Genomic DNA, 20,668 nt, shown 5'->3' with positions numbered 1-20,668 from the left:
GTTGATATAAAGATCTTCCAGCTGCAGCTACTGAAATCATTTAGTTTCAAAATGAGTAAAAAGACAACATCTGAGGCTGCTCCAAGTTTCTTTTTTTAAATCACAGTCTGGATAGGTACTAAACTCAACATTAACCTTCACCATAATTTTTATTACAACCCCAATGTAAATCTCATAAACCCATATTTTATTCACAATAGAACATAAACTACATCATCAGATGTTAAAACTGAGACATTTTACCATTTAATGGAAAATATTAGCTCATTTTTATTTTGATGGCAGCAACAGATCTCAAAAAGGTTGGAACAGGGCGATGCTTACCATTGTGTAAGAGACCTGTGGCTGGGGTGTAGGAGATAGGAGACATTTAGGTGACATTAGGGGGACCAGAAAAGCTTAATTGATTGCATTAAATTCCTGCATGATCTTTTACAGTATGTAGTGTAATGTAATATTCTTTGCAACAGTAAATTTAAAGCTACCATCAGCAGCTATTTGTGGTTTAATGAGGAATTTGAAACTTGCAGTTGAAACCAGATGTTTACATACACTGTATAAAAAGACACATAACCTTTTTTCTTTCACTGTCTGACATTAAATCAGACTAAACCTTTCCTGTTTTGGGTCAGTTAGGTTTACCAAAAGTATTTCTATTTGCTAAATGCCAAAATAATGAGGGAGAGTGTGATTTTTTTATTACTTTCTTTAAAGTCAGAACACTACATACACTTCCTTAGTATTTGGTAGCATTGCCTTTGAACTGTACTTGGGTCAAACATTTTGGATATTCCCATCTTGGACTTTGGACACTATAGTTTGCTCAAATTTTTGACAGAACTGGTGTAACTGAGTTATGTTTGTAGGCCCCATTGCTCGCACATGCCTTTTTAGCTCTGCCCACAAATTTTTTATAGGATTAAGATCCGGGCTTTTTGAGCGCCACTACCAAAACATTGACTTTGTTGTCCTTTAGCCCCTTTGTAACTAATTTCACAATATACATAGGGTCATTGTCCATTTGGAAGACCCAATTCCTGGCTGATGTCTTGAGATGTTGCTTCAATATTTCTACATAATGTTCTTTCCTCATTATGCCATTTACTTGTTAGCCCCTCCTGCTGCAAAACACCCCCACAACATGATGCTACCACCCCCATACTTCCCAGTTGGGGGTATGAAGACAGGACATGTCTCAAAAATTAAGGTCTTCGTCCCTGTGTGCATTTGCAAACTATAATCTGACATTTTTATGTTGCTTTTGGAGAAATGGCTTATTCCTCGCTTCAGTCTATTTTGGGACAGGACTCATTTCACTGTGGATGATGAAACGGTCTTACCAGCTTCACCCAGCATCTTCATTTGTTTTGCTTTTGTTCTGGAGTTGACACACACATTTCGCACCAAAGAACATTCATCTCTAGAACACAGAACGCGCCTCCTTCCAGAGCGGTATGATGGCTGGACATTCCATTGGTGTTTATACTGCGTATAGTAGTTTAAATGGACGTGGCACCTTCAGGCATCTGGAAATTGTACTCAAGGTTGACTTGTGGATCTCCACAATTCTCTTCCTGGTATCTTGGCTGATTTCTTTTGATTTTCCCATGATGTCACAAAAGGAAGCAGTTTGAGTTATTTGAGGTGTGCCTTAAAATCATCCACAGGTGCGCCTCCAATTAATTCAAATGTTGTCAACTAGCCTATTAGAAGCTACAAAAGCCATGACACCATCATCTGGGCTTTTCCAAACTGTTTAAACACATATTGATATTGAGAGTATGTAAACGTCTGACTTTAAAGAATGTAATAAAAAATTATCTCTCTCATTATTCTGGCATTTAGCAAATAGAACTAATTTTGGTAATCTTGACCTAAATCAGGAAAAGTTTTTGATTTAATGTCAGACAGTGTAAAAAAATGGTTACGCGTCTTTTAATACGGTGTATTTAAACTTCGGGTTTCAACCGTATGCATAAATAAAAGAAGACCGTGTACATTTGTTGACTTTGGACAGTGTTTGTATACCTGTTTAGACTAGTGCTAATCTACCCTAAATGACTGATGTCCAAACCTATAAAAATCCTGTCAAAAAAGTGAATGAATGCATTTTCCAAAATGTAAAGTTTATTAACCCTGGACACAATTAATATACATTTAATTAAAGAAGGAAATCCTGAATTTCATTGCCATCTGTCACATGTAGTACGATTGGGACCTGGATTGGGGAATGCAGCACACAGAAAACACAGAGTATACACGTTCTAGCAGTTTGCTGAGGGTGAGTGGCAAGCTTAAATAGTGAGTAACTGAGCAGCTATACCTGTGGGAGGTGGAGCTGAGGGCAGATGCTTAGGAACCTCCTCCAGATACGTATAGAGGAGAATGAGGAGAGCATGAGAAGAGTGGCCAGGTGAGTGGGAGAGTGTGGCATGACCTACAGGGGAAAACCAAGGGCAAAACCACAATCACTTTGATCTGATCTTTAATCTGTTTTTAGTGACTATTTAGCCCTTTATTGCTGATACAGAATGACAGGCCTATGGTGTTTTGCATTCTACAGCCACAATGACTTGCAGCTGCAATTTCTACCCTTAATAATGTGGCATATGTATTTAAATGACAATTGTTTAGCTTCAGGATTCACTATAGAGGTCTCTAAAGGGACACTGTGAGTATCAAGGTTACTCATAAACACATACACATTTCGTGTCTATATTAAATTCAGTGTGTGACTATTTCAAGACCTAAAAATGCTCTCAGTGAAGCTCTTGCCTTATCATTATGGCCACACTAAATTATAATAAAATATCCTTTGGTGAGTGTTTACAAATACACAAAGCATTACAATGCCTAGCTCCAACATGTGTAACCAAAAGCAGACACATCTGTAAAGAATACCACAAAACCACAGAGCTGGTTGAGTTGTACTGTATAGTAAGCATAGAAGTAACATACTGTAGGCTTTTTAGAGCACAGGATGTTTGAATGCATTTTACTGTAGATACACAAATTATATTTTTGCAGGCACTCATGCTGACTGCTTAGTGTATATACTTATGCCGCTGTGAGGCTGTATGCTCAAATGGTGATATAATAATATTGACCATCTTATCATGTTAGCAGGCAAATTTGCTTTGTGTTTGGTGCTGAGGCTGTGATTGTTTTTGCAAAGTTTTGCAAGTAATGGACACATTTAGATTTTGACGTGATCATTTTGCCAGATGAAAAGTCAGTGGAGCAGATGTTTACAGTGCCTTTTGAGGGTGGCATCAATGTCTCAACCAAAAATCGTGGCAGTCCCTTTGATAATCGTTTCACCAAAAATCATAAATAGAAAACTCATGCTGAAACCAATACATTAGGATCCATCTTCTGGGCATCATGGATGTCTTTTTGCCAATGTTTTTGTGCCAATCAGTCAGAAAAGTTAGGAAGCCAGAGTCATTAAGATTTATTCTCTGGCCAGCATGGATCTCTACAACCAACTTATAGTTACTGAAATACAGTTTTTCACTAAAAGACAAACATGGCAGTGCTGATGGTAAAAACATAAAGATGGAGGATCACCAGCATCCATACTGTATGATCCATCCTCTGGAGGCGATAAAGTCTGTACAAAATGCCACAGCAATCAGTTCAGTTGTTGGTCAAATATTTCAGCATCAAAGATACAAACAGTCCCTAAAAATCAAAAACCTTACAGACCAGAGATTCTGGCAAAACTTATCAATCAGTGTCTTTGTCATAGGGGGGAAAAAAAGGGTTTTCTGATTAATTGAACAAATGACACTTCAGCTCCCATCTGCTAAACCTGACAGTGATATGCTGGAGGTGGATGCTTTTAGGCTGTAATTGACAGATTAGTGATGCCCTTGATTTTGAGCCATGCACAGACAGCATAAGCCTTTGTCTGAATGGAAAATGCGGTGTAGTATCAGTGTAGTCTCATATCCTCTCCTGCCCTGTAAGTCATAGTGAGTGACTTACCACATCCCAGTCATTTGTCTTTATGACCTGCCACTCAGAGGAGCCTTGACACTGCTCAAGAGGCCACTATCTCACCAGAGGCGGAGAGCTCAGCTACGAGCTCCTGGCCTTTCCACGGCATATTTCTTTTGTACAGGCTGTGTGTGCAATAGAGGAAAACTTGCTGACATACCCAAACTCAAATGCAGCTGATGGAAGTAACGGTCCACCTTACAGTGAGTGATGAGACTGCAGGATGCTGAGCTGAGGAGCACTTTCCATTACATCCTAGTAAAATGCCACAACAGACACAACACTGCCTCTGAGCTGTTTGATGATCTGCAGTCGTTTTCTAACAGAACATCTCGCCGGATTGGCTGTTTCAACAGAAAAGTGAAGAAATTAATCAACTTAGTGTATGAATTTAGGTCCATAACTATCATTGCCCATCACGGCAGAGCTAAATGATCAATAGTAGTTAAGACTTTGTTTATATCGATTGCTTCTTTTGATTGCTTTTCTCTCTTGATAGTCAGGGGAGGACTTTGGCCCCTTGCCCACTCCCGCTGTCATTTGTGTTGGCAAGCAGTGCACTTGTTCACAGAAAGCTTGAATCAGATTTTAGTGCTAAGGCTGCAAAAACCACAACAGAGATGGGGGGGTACAGGCTTTTGTGCACCCGATGCTTTTGTGTATAGCAGGAGTTATTTTTCTGTGTTCATCAACAACACTTCGACCCGTTTCAAAGTAACAGCTTTTACAGTATTTGTTATATGCTTTAGGGAGGTGAACTGTATTTGTCCATCTGTGTATCAATACAAATGTTATTCTCTTTATTTCATTTATTATTTACAAAGCTAACCTCTGGCATTTACATGCATTTTATCCATTTTCTTTGTTTCTCCAAACAGACAAAAATAACTGACAAAACAGAATATTTGCCTTTCTTGCTATTGTGTGTGCATGCTTTACATGGATCTCTGTTGAGATGTTACTGAATGCAGCTCTTTTATTACATTTGTCAGGACAATTTGAAAAATTGTCCCCCTTGTACCCCTGGTGCAGTGTGGATTGCTGTTTCAGTTTCATGTGCCTTGATTTTGGGAAAGATCTGTTTGTAATGCAGTATATTTCCTGCCTTCTCAGCTGTTAAAAGGGATGTTTGCTGCAGAGGCTATAACCAGGTGAGTTGCAGAGAAGCTCTGACTGTCAGCACAAGCAAATGCAACTAAGCCAAGATAAAAACTGAATTTATATTAATTACTCCTAAACCAATAAGGATCAGTCACCAACAGGGCCTTGAGCTGTACCTTGATCGAAGCCTTAATATCTTATTATTTCTGCTTGCCCCATCCTGCTTCTAAAATCCCATCCTTGGCTGCAGTCTGCTGTGGACAGAGGCACTCCCCCCTAAGCACCACTGAAAAAAAACCAGTGTAAGCATTTATTTGCTGCTCAGTCTTCAGAAAGTGCTGCAGATGCATTTGCGGAGAGAGCAACTGCAGCTGAATTAACCAATCTGCATATTCAGGGCCTGTTAGAGGGAGATTGTTCCCGTGTGATGAAGCCATGGATGTGCACGAGGATGGGAGCGGAGAGCTGGACCTGAGTGAGACACACCACAAGGACTGTGGAAAGAGAAAGAGGGAGGAGTAGAGCTCCGAGGGTGGGAGCAGGAGATTTATCATTAACACTGTAGCAGACCTTATTGGAAGGAGGCGAAGGGGAAAGAGGGAAGGCGCTGTGATTCGAGGAGCAGCTGATTTACTTTAGGTAGACAGGTCTGTTATGTAAGAAAGAGAAGAGTTTAATGGATGGTTTTTATTTTCTCCTTGAGATGATGAGCACAGGGAAATGGTTGAAGGTGATGAGTGTGACAGTGAGGTGAAGCTCGCCATGCGTGATGCATGTGAAGGTTGTATGCGTGATCCCACAGGCTGCAACGATGGGATGACAGATGTTGGCTGTGTTTCTGAAGGCTGTGACACAGGAGCAAGGCCTGTCTATGTGTCCTCTGATGGGACATATGGCAGGTCATTCTAGGCGCTCTGTGCTGTGTGTATCTAGCACCATCGTGTCAAGCGTATTGTAGCAATGTGCTGACATTACAGCAAGCACAGCAGTGACATTTTCACAGGTTGTTTTTCTGAAGCCTTTACTAACTAACTTCTTCTAAAGGTTTTTATGTAATCATGCACATGCTTTTTACTATTGTTCTCAGGAACACAAGCTAAATTAAAACACTCTTGTTTATTCCCTGAAGGGTGCAGAGTAAAGATCACAAACAGCAGAATCCTTGGTTGTCAGTGGAAGATTTGAAGAAAATAAATCATGGTTCTGGGTTGTTTTTATTTTCATGCACATGTCCTTCATTTCAAGAGAGGAGACTAGACCCTCATAAATCCCAACAGCTATGACTTTCCCACATGATTTATGACAAGGGAGACCTGGACAGTGAACACAATCAGTGGCAGAGGATTAGTGAAAATGTAGCACTAAACCAACATGGTATAAAATATTTTCTGTTACAAAAATAGAGTTGAGATCTATTATTACCATAATAACCCCCTTCCATTACAAATTTGACTTAGTTTCACAATGTGCTTGATGTTCGTGTTATTCTGCCACATTTGAGCACTTAAGTGTAGGGTCAAGTGAAGGACAACCAGCAGAATGATGTAATGTTTATAAGAATCAAGAAGGTGGCCATGGTGAGGAAGTCAAGGATAAAGAATAAAACACTGGGAAGGTTGTCCTACACCAACTCATACAACCGCAAGGTTTGGTCCTCATAGCTGTGGTTGTCTGGTTATTGATAATCAAGAGATGAACACATGGATTTTTTGTAGGTGAAATTTTGAATTTTCCAACCGAAATTAAAATGTAAATTACAATTTTCTGTGTTTTCTGCAAAAAAAATTTAATGATAATATCTCTAGGTCCAGAAATAGACACCTCTGGGTTACCATGTCCAGAATTGTGGAGGAACTGCGTTATGAATTAGTTATGAATTATAAGAAATACTCTGATCATTTACTGAAGTGAAAGTATAGTATCCTGTAAGTAAGACCTGCATTCAAATTGGAAATGAGTTAAAAATAGTCATTTCATATCAGTGAATTTGATAGTATTACCTAATTTTTTGGGGGGCATTAGTGTATTCTTCGTGTCACTTTTACTGTTAGTAACAATGGTGCATACGATGCTAACGATGACCTTACATGCTGTTTATGATTATAAGTTTTGAACCTATTGTGACAATTATAATTTGAATAGTTTTTAAGTAGTGCTGAATAACTTATACATTTTACACTAAGAACACAGTCCTATTTAATTGAATAACTACAACAGGCAATATGTGACATAAAAAAACAAAACAAAAAAGATTTCTCGTGTGAACAATACACAGCACAGCTGCACAGCATTTATAGTCAGTGGCACAGACATTCAAAAGTATTTATGCTTTTGTTGCACTACACAAAGTCTTATGCCAAAATGTGTACGCTGTGTTGGGGAATGGACGTGAGCAAGGAGTGTGTGTTCATTTTGTGTGTGTTTCTGCTGTGTCAGTGGTGTGTGTGTTTGCATGCGTGCCATTCAGCCTGCAGTATTGCTGGACACATAGGATATGTGATGTTGCCCAGGGAGGCACCATATGCTGTTTAGACTCACGAGCATCCCATCACTGCAAACCCGTGGGTGACCAACCCTAACTCCTTGTGTCTCCCTCCATCAGTTAACCAGTGCATCATCGGCAAGCAGGGGTTTGAAATCACGCAGATCCCTTCTATTTTTGCTTGTTTTCATTCAACCATAAACAAGTCTTCATATAGATATCCTCTATCCTTGACACTGTCAAACTTGACGCAGATAAATAGTGTTCAGCTAAAGTCCTGCAGAGGGCAGAGTTTTCCTACCTAACATACAGGAACACAGTGAAATAGCCATGTCTGCATTGCTGACGTAACAAAGATAGAGGGGTTGGACAAGCATTTAGGATATTTGGTCTGGATGAATGTTTAACTTTTGTATGGGGCGATTGACATACTGCACAGATTTCTAAAATACACATTAAAAATAATAACAATGGCCAGTATAGTCACAGCATGGGAAGTGTTATTGCAACTAGGCAAACATACATTTTAACCCCACTTGTTTGATGTTTTACACTAAGGGCTGTTTGGTCTGTTAAAAAATAAGAAGGGGTTGGATTTTCTTTTTCTTTATTGGAGTCAACACAGCTGAAATCAATTTCCAGATTTAAATTATTGCCTGGCTGCTTTACGCAGTGTGCTAAATTACCCCAGGGCAATTTTTTCTCCTTTTTTGTTAATTTCTCTCTTTCCCCCATCACCTGCCTTACACAATCCCCCTCGGTCTGGTTCAAAGGGAGAGCACCTTATCCAAGACCATGGCACCACAGATTCTGATTGCTTTACTCTCATCCTGAGCAAGGTTGGTATCTTGAGAACACTAATTAAGACACAGCCTCTTTGGAATTGAACTCATTTAAATACCTGGCTGATGGAAAATAAAACTTGCACCCACTTCATTAATAATCTACCTGGCAGTTCACATAACAGATCACACAGTGTGTAATAGCATTGTGTATCATATGTTTTTGAACAACACTGGGGGTTGTAGACAATGAGTCTTGTGGGTTTATATGAGAAGAGCCTCAGAGTATTTCTAGCTAATTGACGTAGATGATTAATATTCAATAATCGCCGTAATTTCCATTTGTCTATGAAATCACAGTTGGATTGATCAGGATCCCTCAGCTTTAAAAGCTTTTATTCCCCCGCGGAATTTGGCTTCATGGTTAGTGCTGCAATCTATCATGTGGGCAAGTGTTCAATGAAATAATTTACCTCCCCATTTAGCTGCTACAGATTCCTCAGTCATACACACATCCACATTAAATGATTGAACTTGTTTTTCTTTATTAGCATTTGTGCTCCCCTGCTGGGATAAACATACTTAGGTGATTGCTTTTCACTATTGTTCATGATACTGTATTCTGATCCAGAGCGGATTTGGATGTTTGTGGCCTGGTATCACATGATGCACAAGCCGGGGATGTGAGGTCATTTCATGTCACCTGATATGTCTGAGCCCTTAGCTGTTGGTGTGAAAAATGAGATGGAGATTATACAGTTGGTTCATTTTGGGAATCTTGAAAAAATATTCATTTCCTCCCTGTACGTGGGTTCTGATATTTTTTTTTTGATCTTCACCCAGATTTGTGCTTTTTCAATCATATGTTGTGTTCCAATAGTCTGAGGGTGTTCGTCTGTTCTTTTTAAAGAGGGCAATGTCATGTTTTTTGTCATAAAAAATAGACTGATGGAAACGGATTTGAATTTCATAATTTATACTGATTTAATTATTTTCACTGCAGCACTTCCACAGCAGCCAGTGTAATACAAAAATGATTAAACATACTGTATTACATACTGTATTATTACTATAATATGAACTACAAGGAAGCAAACTAGAAAAAAACTCCAAGACTCCTGCTGCATGATTATCATTACAATAAATATCCACATTCTAATGCAAAATGTAAATGTTATACTCTAGTTAAACAATTAGACAATTCTTCATTTGTGGGGCAGGTGGTACAATCACAAACTGTAAAATCAGCCACTAATAAGCTGGACAGAGATCAGGAAGCTGCAGCCAAACTCTGACTCCCGTGTGTGTCAGCTACATTTTACTGCTGCACATCCTCATCTTTGCTTCACTGAGGTCACCCTTCGCTCTTTTATAAAGCAGCTTTTGAGATTTTTTGTTTTCTGCTGACATTACAAGATAACTCAGGCTTGTGATATTGTGAACTGCTGTCTCTCTATCCGGGTCTGTATGTACTGCACCACTTAATTGTGCGGCATTATGAAACCTTTGTGCAATGCTAGAGCTCAGTGATACGGACAGAGACAAAAACACAAAAATCACAGAAATACAAGCCTCTGCTCAGTAGTGAGCCTTGGCATTATGGGATCATATTGATGTACTTCAATTTGTAAAACCAAAGACTGAATAACAAGATAAGAAGCACACAGGTTTGAGTATCATCTTGTAGTTTGGCAGACACATAATCATTTCTTTAAACTGTTGAACAAATGCATTTATTTTCCTCAGCAGTGCCAGTCTGTCATGTGATTTGATAGCTGCAGGCATTAAATATCATAGATAGCCATGCCAACTTTTGCTTAGTAAGCTGTTTTCTGACCTGTACAGCTTAAAGGTGACTCATTCACAATCAGAAGCAGTGCACTCTGAAAGCCAACCTGCTGTGAATTTCTAATTTGTTTTCCACTCATGTGACTTATTCCTGCAGTCAAACTCAAGTTTGGATCTTGTCTGTGTGGCTAAATGTGCTGATAGGAAAAAGGGGGCTGCATAATTCTGTTGCACGGCATGTGAAACTCCCTCTGTGCTGTTGGAGCCAGTGATGCAAACGCTGTCGTAGCACTGACAGAGGGTATTTCAAGGACTTTAACAGAGACACGTTAGGCAGCATGAGCTCACATTAAGGCCAATTTAATCACAGATGCAGATGCAGAAAAAGTTTACATTCATGGATGTCCTGAAGGTTTTGCTATATTGTTCTGCTTGATAATTTAGCCAGTTTTGGTACTGTAATGTATGATGATGAGTAATGATAACAATTACCCTGACATGTTTCCAGCACGTCACAGGTTTGCCTCTGTAGGTGCAGCGTATAGATACATTGACGGTTTCTTGTGGAGTTTACCTTATAACATATTCTTCTGTTCATCACATTTAGTTTTTCCACAGGATATATATCATTGCCCTTGTTTATTTAATTCTCATGACCTTGACCAACTCTCATTCTTCCATTCAAGATGCCCCTGCCCCCCTTCTCCTTATGATCCTCCAATGGAATCTGCGGCAAGTCTCCTTACGTCAGCAAAATTGCAGGACCTCTGTGTTCCTCCAGGATTATGTTCAGCCCCTATCTTCTCCTGGGCTCATTAGTGCCAGAGTTAGCGGTTGCTAGAACGGCCACACAATCTCAAAGTGATAAAACGCACAACAGAAGGTGCTGCAGAGAAATTGGTACTTTTGAAAAAGGCAGCACAAAAAACCTAAGTGCACATAATAGAGTCTTAGGATGGGGTTTTGGTGCAGTGCACAATTTACATTCTACTGTATATTGATTAAGTCTATTTACCCCATGGGAAAGGCGTATTGAGCATCGTGACTGTGAGGTGGATTTTAGTTCTATCCTGTGCATTTTAAATGGCTTTATGCAGCAGGTCATTACTACTTTAGTTGCCTAGCTCAGCTTTGCCTATAAAGACTTTATGTTTACTGTAGTTAATAGTGATGTACAGACATTCTTGCTGTACATTTAAAAGAATTTTCTGCTGCTATAAATTTCCCCTCTGTGGTGGCGAATAAAGGTTTATCTTATCTTATATTATCTCAATAGATTTCTGCATATTGTGTACTATTGCGTAAATTAGGAGGCCTCTTACCTTCATTTTGCAAAGTATGTTTCGCAGAAAATTTTCATGATTGTGCACAGTATAGACAGGCATCCATCAAACCATTATTTTTTTCTCATTCAATCAGGCAAAACTAAATAAGCCCTACGCCACTAGAATGTTCAAGTTCAACATTAGAAAGTTCTTGTCTTTTTACATTGGCATATGCATCTGGATGTAAAATTGTTAGGGTATGGGTATTACTAACGGGTTAGAATCCTGCTGGTAAATGTTTACATAATAGGTATATGGCATGATTTGCAAATGTGATCCAAAGGCATTTTACAGAAAGGAAGTGTCTTGGATTGAATTTGAAAAAGCAATTACTGCTCAGTACTTGGATTAAATGAGTTATATATTTACATAATCATTTATTTGATAAATGTAAATACATAACTATATAATAAAACGATATTATAAAGAACAATTTTAAACACTCCTCTCTTTAGGAAGAAAGAAAAATGTAGCTGTTAATCTGTCTTTCATTCCCAATGTATCCATCCATTTAGGCAGGATCATCTTAAGATTAAATGTAACTTTTTACATCACATGCAGTAGTGGCAGAGCTCCCAAGGCTTTTTATGCTCAGTGGTTTGTTAGACATAGTGCAGTCTACCTGTAGAAATTGACTGTGCCTCTGGTGCAATAGGGAAATCGTATTACTTGGAAAAGGAAGTTATTTTTTGTCAGCCTATGCAAAGCAGATATAGTAACCATGTGACCACTGCCTACTGTTTTGTAGAAACTACAAAATAGATTCAATGTTTGGTAAATACACTAAGGACAACTATTTCGTATGTGCAGTATAAGTAATATAGACATGATTCCTGTCATGAATACTTAATCAAAAACCACGCAGATCTACCAATTTTCTTATAATTAACTACACAATATATACTCACTTTATTAGGTACACCTGTACAATGTAATGAATGAAATGAACACTAGTTTTACAATGTTATACTTTCTCAGTTTTCAAGTTGAAACTGAAAGGTTCTGATCTGTGTTTATTATTGAGGTCATAGTGGGTAGTGGAGTTTTAGAGAAGTCCATTATAAGAAGAGGTAGTTTGGCCACCCTATTTAAAATGAATGAGGGTGCCAAATCAATAAAACCACCTCCACTACCAACTATGACCTCAATAATAAACAGAGACTAGAATGATCACCATTCTGACAGTTTCATCTTAAAAAGTGAACAATTATTAAATGATACACTGTAAAAGTAGAATTCATGGCAGAGCTGCTGTATTGTATTGCATTAGATTGTATAGTATTACCTAATAAAGTGGCCAGTGAGTGTAGATAACAGCCTTCTAACATTTGTGTATGTCAGGAAATACACCTTGACTACAACAGACATAAACAAAGAAGGTCAGAAACACAGTAGTTGAACCCACATGGCTATTTTGCACAAGCAAGTCAGAGAGCCAAAGAGCATACGGTGTACATGTATGCTCTTTATGGGAGCCTAAATGTTGAGTGGGTAGCTTAACAAATAATCTAACATGTATAAAGACAGTAGGATTTTATGCTCAGGGGGTGTATGTACTACATGTATGTGAAATAGTCAGAAACATTTACTATGGACTAATGGCAGTTAAACTACAGTCAACTGTTGATGATATAGATGATATGATAATGTTGATGATATGATCTTATTATTCCATACATTTTGAAATACATGACATGTTGCTGCCAGTAGCGTCCATTCCTCCATATATATATATATATATATATATATATATATATATATATATATATATATATATATATATATATATATATATATATATATATATATATATGAGATAACAGCTTCATCGGTGTTTTTCCTCACCCTACTCGACGAGCACGATGGAATGGCGCTTCAGGATGCTGGATAGCTGCTGCTGCTGCCCTTGTGGCCGCTGTGGACGGCGTCTGCATCCCTGCCCTCAACCCCCGGACAAAGTAGAATGGTTTCTTCCAGGCGAACCTGTCACTGTCACCGCGGCGGTAAAGGCAGCCGAAGAGTGAGGGGGGGGGGAAGAGAAGGAAGGCTTCATCCACTGCCTGCCATTGCAGTGCGGCGGCAGCTGCTGCTCTGAAGCCACACCAGGAAGACCTCTCTCATCCCTGATCTGTAAGATTTCCAAAAGCACGCCGTAAGGAAAAATTGCTTTTCCGAAGGTGAATGGATTTTTTTGATTTATCCGTGAATACGTTTATTGGGAGGGCATTTTTTCGGTGTAGCCGCAGGAGCTGGCTGGATGTGAGTCCCCCTCCGGGTACAGACCAGCGATAACGGTGCAAGCAGAGGTAACTTTAGCTACCTCTCCGCTAGCGAACTGCATCCACTCGCTATGCTATGTAAATGGCTAATTGCTTAACATGCTATCTTGTAGTTTGTAATTGCAATATTTTTTTGGTGGAGTTTGCATAAGCGGTAACGTTAAGTCACAAAATGCCTTGAGGTCGAGCTGTCATCGGACGGACGTGCAGTTCCCACGTCAAGTGCGCGGAGCGTCCAGGTAACGTTAGCTAGGATGAGCTAGCCTGCTGGAACAAAATGTCGGCCAGCTAGGGGTTGACTTGACCAATAGTGAATGGAGGGGGGGGGGGGCACACAAATTTATTAAGTGTCAGGCTGCAGTGGGAAAGGAGAGAGGGATACCGGGAGGTGAGTCGCAAGAAAAATGACTTCGGATTTCCAAATGAAACGGAAGGTCATGCGGTAGCTCACCTTGTTTTGATGGTCCGTTAGCGTAACCAAAGCGGTTCCTTGTTGAAGCTAGGTAGCAGTTGGCTAACGTTAGCTGACTTTTTAATTTGGTGACTCTGGAAGACCTGTTCGCGCGTCCCAGGATCGAAGCAGTTTAACCATCTGTCACAATCTAGCGCTGTCATGTTAGGGGGCTTCGCTGTGGGCTAGTTAACGCTCGGTGTTTGGATTAGCTCGTCTAAGCTAACACATCTCAGCATTTGCATTTTCAAAACAATCAATATTCTGCTGCTAACCTTAACTAAAGGCACCCGTCGTCACCTGTTGAATATTGATAACGATGGGCAGCATCGTTTTGAATATAGTTATTGTGTTGTCAGCTTACATTGGCTTTAAATTACTGACACCTCCAGCCACTACATGGATGACGTCCTGTTTGGACAAGAGACACTGGCCATTCTCATTTATCTGGTGGTATACAGAATTACAATATACAAAAATTGTAAGATGTAAAGTACATTTTATGGATGGTATTAAGTATTCATTGTTTTGATAACAGGCTTTGATTTTTAAAGGCAACTACTATCATTTCATGTGTGCTGTAATATCACAGATCTTGATTGTGTTATGTACTTGGGTGTGTTTAAAAACTGTAAATCAAATTGCACACAGCAGTCATCGCTGTGTATCTGATATTTTGCTTAATTAAGTTAAATGTGAACAAAGCTTTGCAGTCCTACTATACATATTTTTAAAAACAGGCTGGAATAATGGCTTCAAGCAGTTACTGGTTATATCATATCTACTGTACATAGCAACTTACTAATGAGCCATCATTACTTCCATTTCTGAAATAGTACTTGTTTTTTTTTTAACTTAGGCTTGCATAAAGGGTAATATGTAAAAAAAACAAATATTTGACTTACTTTATTTCTGATGAAAGAGAGAGAGGCCCCTGTTAGTTCTGTGAAATGAATAAGGGTGTGACTATGCTGGAGAACATTATCAAAAATAATGGGAGACTCTGAACGTACAATTAATTTTATCCATAGCCTAAGGTTCCACTAGAATTAAAAAGGAAATTGATTTGATGAGTTTACACTGTGTCTGGTTTGTACTACGTCTCTGGATTATTTTGCTTAACTAGCATCATTGTGACATTTTCATCTACTGATATAGGTGACAGAAATTGACTAATTTTTGACAGTCAGGAGCATATAGTTATCAGGATTGAGAAACTTTTATTTATTATCAATCACATTTCAGTATGAACCTCCTTTTTTGTATAGTGCAGAAGCATCCCTTATCGTTAGCAGTTTTTCATTGGCTTTATTGTCCTCATTTCAATCACTGACTGAGAGGAGGCAGGGTTCAGGTCAGCGGCTCAGCTTATCAGCACATTCCTGCCCTCTTGTGTGCTTTGTGTGGGGCACTGATAACTTCCAAAGGACTGATTGAGTTCAGGAGGTGATATCCTGGACCATGTGTCCAGACCCTGTTTCAGACATGAACTCTAGAGAATGTCAGGAGGATCAGGTCCTGACATTGTCCGGAGTTTCACTTTCAGACATGTAACCAACATCGGGAGATAATCAGTGCGAGATGCATTCTCACTCTTAAAGAAATATTCTGTGTTACTGGGCAAGGGGTGGTGCTTGGGCACTTCAAGCAGGGGGCAGGTCATGACGCAAAAACAAAGCTGCGGAAATGACAATGTTTTTCTATTAACCTGGTTGTATTCCACAGAATCTCGTGCTGTTTCTTGTTTGACGACTTCCAGTTACCGACAGAATACCGTCATGAATTTTGTTGTCTGTCTAGCTCGACATTGTTGTGTTCGTATGAATGAATGTGTTCTTCAACCTCGGGTGTTTGTATTTGGCCGGTTTCGCGGCAGTTGGAGGAAATGGACGTCATCAACACGCCCACTCACTCACGATGAATTCTCCAGAGTATTACCTCCTCTATTCATAAATGAGCTTGGTTGGAGAAAATCTGGACTTTACACTAAGGAGCTGACTGGGTAAAATCCGAGTAATGTCAGGAGCAACAGACTTGGGTGTTTGCGTTCACACATACGCCCACCCAAGACAAAGTCTGGAAAATGTCTAAATTCCAGTGCACATCTGGGAAGGACACACTCAGGCTCTGGCTATGATCATTCCATCTGTGGATTCTTAAAATAGACTGCGCTTACACAGAGCCACTATTTGTAAGAGTGAGTAAAAAAAGTTTGAATTTTATGTTTCCCTGTGTTGCTTTGTGGAAAATATGTAGACATCTAATACTTAAAACAAAATCAGATTTTATTTAGTTTACTCTGCCTTAGCATTTAGACTTCTTGTAACAGAAAATATGATAATGTCTTAACACAGTTGTCTTAACACGTATTAAGTATAGTGTGGAGAATCCGTGTTAATGTGAAGACAGTCTTCATGTGTTCCCACACGAAATATGGTTTGCTTGCTCGTTTCTTTCATTTGAAAACATAAACGCCTCTTTGGTGGTTAAAGTTGCCATTGCCATCATTGAGACATCCGTTCAGTGTTTTACACTGGTCACATAGACGGCCTATGAGCGTAGTAGATACACCAGTAGAATTAATTTTAAACTATATTTTTAAAAGAAAGTTTGAACTGAGAAGTTAACAAACGACTTTAGTATGTAGGGTATAATCATGCCTGTGCTGTTTGTAGATTTAAATTAAATACAATTTTAAAAGTGAAAGAAGTATTCAGATTTATGGATTAGAAGCTCAGTGATTATTTTGGCTGACATGAAAATAATGAATTTGAGTCCTGTAGGCAGAAGGTAGTGGAGAGAACAAAATTTGGCCCATATTTGGATGAGGGATGTAAATTTAACTTCGCCATCAGTGATTGGGTCTCTGTCAGGCTTGTCAAACTCAATCATTATCCTGAATGATGAGTGTGACGTCATGACCCACATGGCCTCCGTGTACTATAATGCCAATGAATTGTGGGTAAACATTTATGAAAATGGGTAAGTCTGAGTTAATGGATTATGATTTCACCGTATCACTAATTGGCAGACCTGGCTGTTTTATTTTACTTTTTTTTTTTTATTTATTTATTTTTTTTTTGGTTTCTCTTTTAGATCTTTAATTCGATCTCATATACAATTGTAGGTTAGATATCCTGTGAAGTCCAGTTTTTCACAAACAACTTTGTAACAATAGTAATATGGATGCACAGTGTGCTTATGTCAGTGGTCACTGCTGGTAACACGCTCAAAGAGAGCAGGGCAAAGACAGTATGCAAATAATGCCCTTACATAAAGCATAATCTGTAATAACATTGTCGTAAATAATAGTAGTTTAATAAGGACAGAGCAGTGTGTTATAGGCTATAAGGGATGATAACGTGTATGAGGTAAAAGGTTTATAGTTTATTGGTTTATATAGTGTAGTGTTAAACTAAAGCACTCTGAGCTTTATGTAGCAAACCTTTCCATCATGTCATGCACTTGGATGAAGTGGACAGTTAAATGTTGCCCCATTATTCTCTTATGTGCTAAAGTATAGTGGTTTCTGTTGCTGTGGTCTCACCTGTTATTTCAACGTGACCTCGAACAAATGTTGCATTGTGAAGACCAGTGAACCCCTAAGCCTGTCTCTTTCTACCGTGTATTTCCTGTTGTACTCAGTTAAAATACAGCTTGTCATAAATAACAGGAATATCTGTGCATGATGTTGGAATATGAAAATGAAATCATATTTGCGTTTGATCAGTAAGTTTTCTTCTGTAAAGAAAACACATAGACTTGGCTTTAACAACATCCTCGACTTGCCATCTTGTAGTGTAGTGCCCTCTAAATGCTGATTTATTAGAAATTAACTAAACAAAGAAAGACATCTTCTGTGGGTTGGAACTGGGTTGTACACATTTCTGCTGGAAATTGCCATTTAGTGTGTTATTTTCATAATAATGCCATGGTAGTGGATGCCACCTTTTCTTAGTTATGTAATAAAACGCATTCCTGTACTTTGTTGAATGAGCTTTCAAGTAAAGATAATTTTCCCTAAATTCCACAAAGCTGTTAATTAACCATTAGGAAACCTAGAAATTGCAAACAATGGGCTGGTGATTGACGTTTGAGCTTCCCTGCAAAGTGAATCAAGAAGTTGCTATAGTGTGTAGCGTGTTTTTCTTTTTTTTTTCCCTTTCTTTTCTTTTGTGTGTTACATAAGTCACATGTTCCTCTTAGCTTTTCTCTGCTTCCACCTCTCAGATTTGGCTGGGTAAATTTGGTGTTATCTGCTTCTTTAGCAACTTTATTTTTGTTGAAGAAATGAGATGCAATGGTGATTTAGTTTATATTGTCTCCTCTTGCAATATAAAAGTGTAATGCTCATGCATTGTTTATCATTATTGAACAACCAACTCACAGCTAATCGTCTGCAGGAAGTCTCTGTCATAATGAGCATAATTTATGCATGTAATGCAGCACACCTGGAGAGGAGGAAAGTAATAATGACACACAGAATTGATCATTCCACTCTCGTTCATTGTGGCAGCTTGAGGGTTAAGTCCGATACAGCAGTTTACACTGCGGATGGATGTTCGCTAGTACAGAGGAGTCCCATGCTGTAGCGGAACTGCAGATCCTACCCAGATTGCTGCCAAGCCAGACGAGATTTGCTTTGTTACTGTGAGTGCTTAAGGAAAGATAAATTCTTAAGAAATATGTTGGAGGAGGACACAGACTCCTGCGAGACAGAGGAACCATTAGGGCGTAGCTGTGGGGTGTGTTTCATAACCCCTCACCTGTAGTCGTAATTTCTGTTGTTTCAGAGCTGAAAAAAAGAAAAAGGAAAAGGAAGGTGGGGGCATGTTCCTCCCAGCACTGATTGGTGCGGTCATGCACTGAGGTTGCTGATGTGCATCTATAGGAATCTCTTGCTGGATTTACTGAGAAGTAGCTGGAGGTTGGAGATGCTTTTGTGTTGTGCTTTGTTCTTTCTGTGGTGACCAGCATGAATGAATGTAAGTACTCACTCTTGTGTTCGTCCAGTTTTATCTGAATACTAAAGAAATAAAGGGGTGCGGTGAAAGTGTGATTTTAATTGTGCTTTTAAATGATGCAAGTGTACCTCTTTTATGGCTGTAACGGTTACTTATTGTTTCATGTCAGACTGTAGGCTCCATCTCTTCACCTCCTCATCATTCGTGAAGTGCTGCATCTCCTTCTCTTTCTTTATTAGAAATCTGCAGTACACTGTCTATTCATGTTGTGTGTTTGCAGAGTGTCACTTATCTCTCAGGGGACCCCCTAGCCTGACTGGTACTGAGACATGGGCCTTCATTAGCATTTGAATATGTTCTCCAAGGCAGGGAAGTTTTAGCAGTTGTCAGCACTCCCCAGCCCATCGTTCTCAATTTCTGATGTGATCAATCATCTTATTCTACTTGTTTGCTGCTTCTCTGCCAGCAGCCACAGTGGAGTTGATCCTCTTGTTTTGTGTTTTTGGCCGCTGTGCAACTTCCACAATGCTCTGAAAATAAACTTGTTTGTATGCAGTTTAATGCTTTTGTTCACGTCTTTGTGTCAGCATCATTTCTGGTTGATTTAATGCTTTGAAGACTCTAGTTACTTAGACATTTTGAACAAATGTTTCTTTTCCTTTTCCTGCAGGACACCTCACTCATTGAGCTTATTGCTCTTTATGTGAAAACCCATCTTGTTGTTGGACCGTGGAAACTAATTTGATTTCCAAATAAGGAAAGTGTTGTCTCATGTCCAAACTGATACTAAGAATAGGAGTGGGTAATTGTGGTTTGTAGCATCTGATCTGATTTTAAAAAAAAAGAATGAAATGCAATCATCATGTTTACATACATTTAATTAAGTCTATTTTTTTTATCACCAGCAAAATTACTGACTACATTTAGTTGTAAATTATATTTATATTTACAGCATCAACATTAAACATCCTTTGTATCAGTTGTTTTCTCAATAGCCACATTTTTTCTCCTCCGGCACTGTAAAGGGTTTGTGAAAATTATGTACCTTGCTTTGTTTTCCCTCAGATCTTACAAACAAATCCAGCAAATGTGTACTAGACAGAACAGAATGTATTTTCTTTGCTGTATTGCATCATTTGTTTTAGTCAATCTGTGCCACTTAATAAAGCAAGAGGTTATTAAATGTTCTCCAGTTTTTCATGCAGCAAGTCTCCCTTAAACCACTCTGTTGCAGCATCACAACGGCAGAATTAATGAGAGCTATTTTTAGCTACTCTGGTCCCAGAGCAGTCAGAATTGAATAAGGTTTTGCTTCACCCCTAAACCCTACTACAGCACAAAATCTTTTCTCTTAGTCAGAGAACTGAATACCTCACCATATTGCCTCGGTTCCCTCTCCGAAGAAAAATTATTTTGGTTTTCTGCTGAATAGAGAGTTAGGGAGCTTGCACACTAACAATTCTCCAAAGCACTAAATAAATACTAAATAAAACA

General features: G+C 38.9%; 1 protein-coding gene across 16 annotated transcripts in view; it reads left to right on the top strand.

The window, feature by feature from the left end:
• The window catches only part of tjp1b (tight junction protein 1b), a 55,479-nt gene that overhangs the window by 9,625 nt on the left and 25,186 nt on the right, over positions 1–20,668 (top strand). Inside the window, exon 1 of one of the 16 annotated variants that reach the window (XM_067500195.1) lies at positions 13,504–13,610. The exons of 9 other annotated variants lie outside the window; for them this stretch is intronic. Coding sequence is in view for 1 of the 7 variants with exons in the window: in XM_067500191.1 (XP_067356292.1) it covers positions 19,190–19,195 (6 nt within the window). In the remaining 6 variants the exon portion in view is untranslated. Of the gene's footprint in view, positions 1–13,503; positions 13,787–14,127; positions 14,148–16,389; positions 16,408–19,174; positions 19,196–20,668 lie in introns of those variants that run through there. 6 more of the 16 variants (XM_067500193.1, XM_067500192.1, XM_067500194.1 and 3 more) reach the window with 6 other exon arrangements.

The sequence above is a fragment of the Channa argus genome, chromosome 4 (assembly GCF_033026475.1).
Source record: "Channa argus isolate prfri chromosome 4, Channa argus male v1.0, whole genome shotgun sequence".
Taxonomy (NCBI): domain Eukaryota; kingdom Metazoa; phylum Chordata; class Actinopteri; order Anabantiformes; family Channidae; genus Channa; species Channa argus.
The sequence above is the reverse complement of the archived record's forward strand: the minus strand, read 5'-3'. Positions and strand labels throughout refer to the sequence as shown.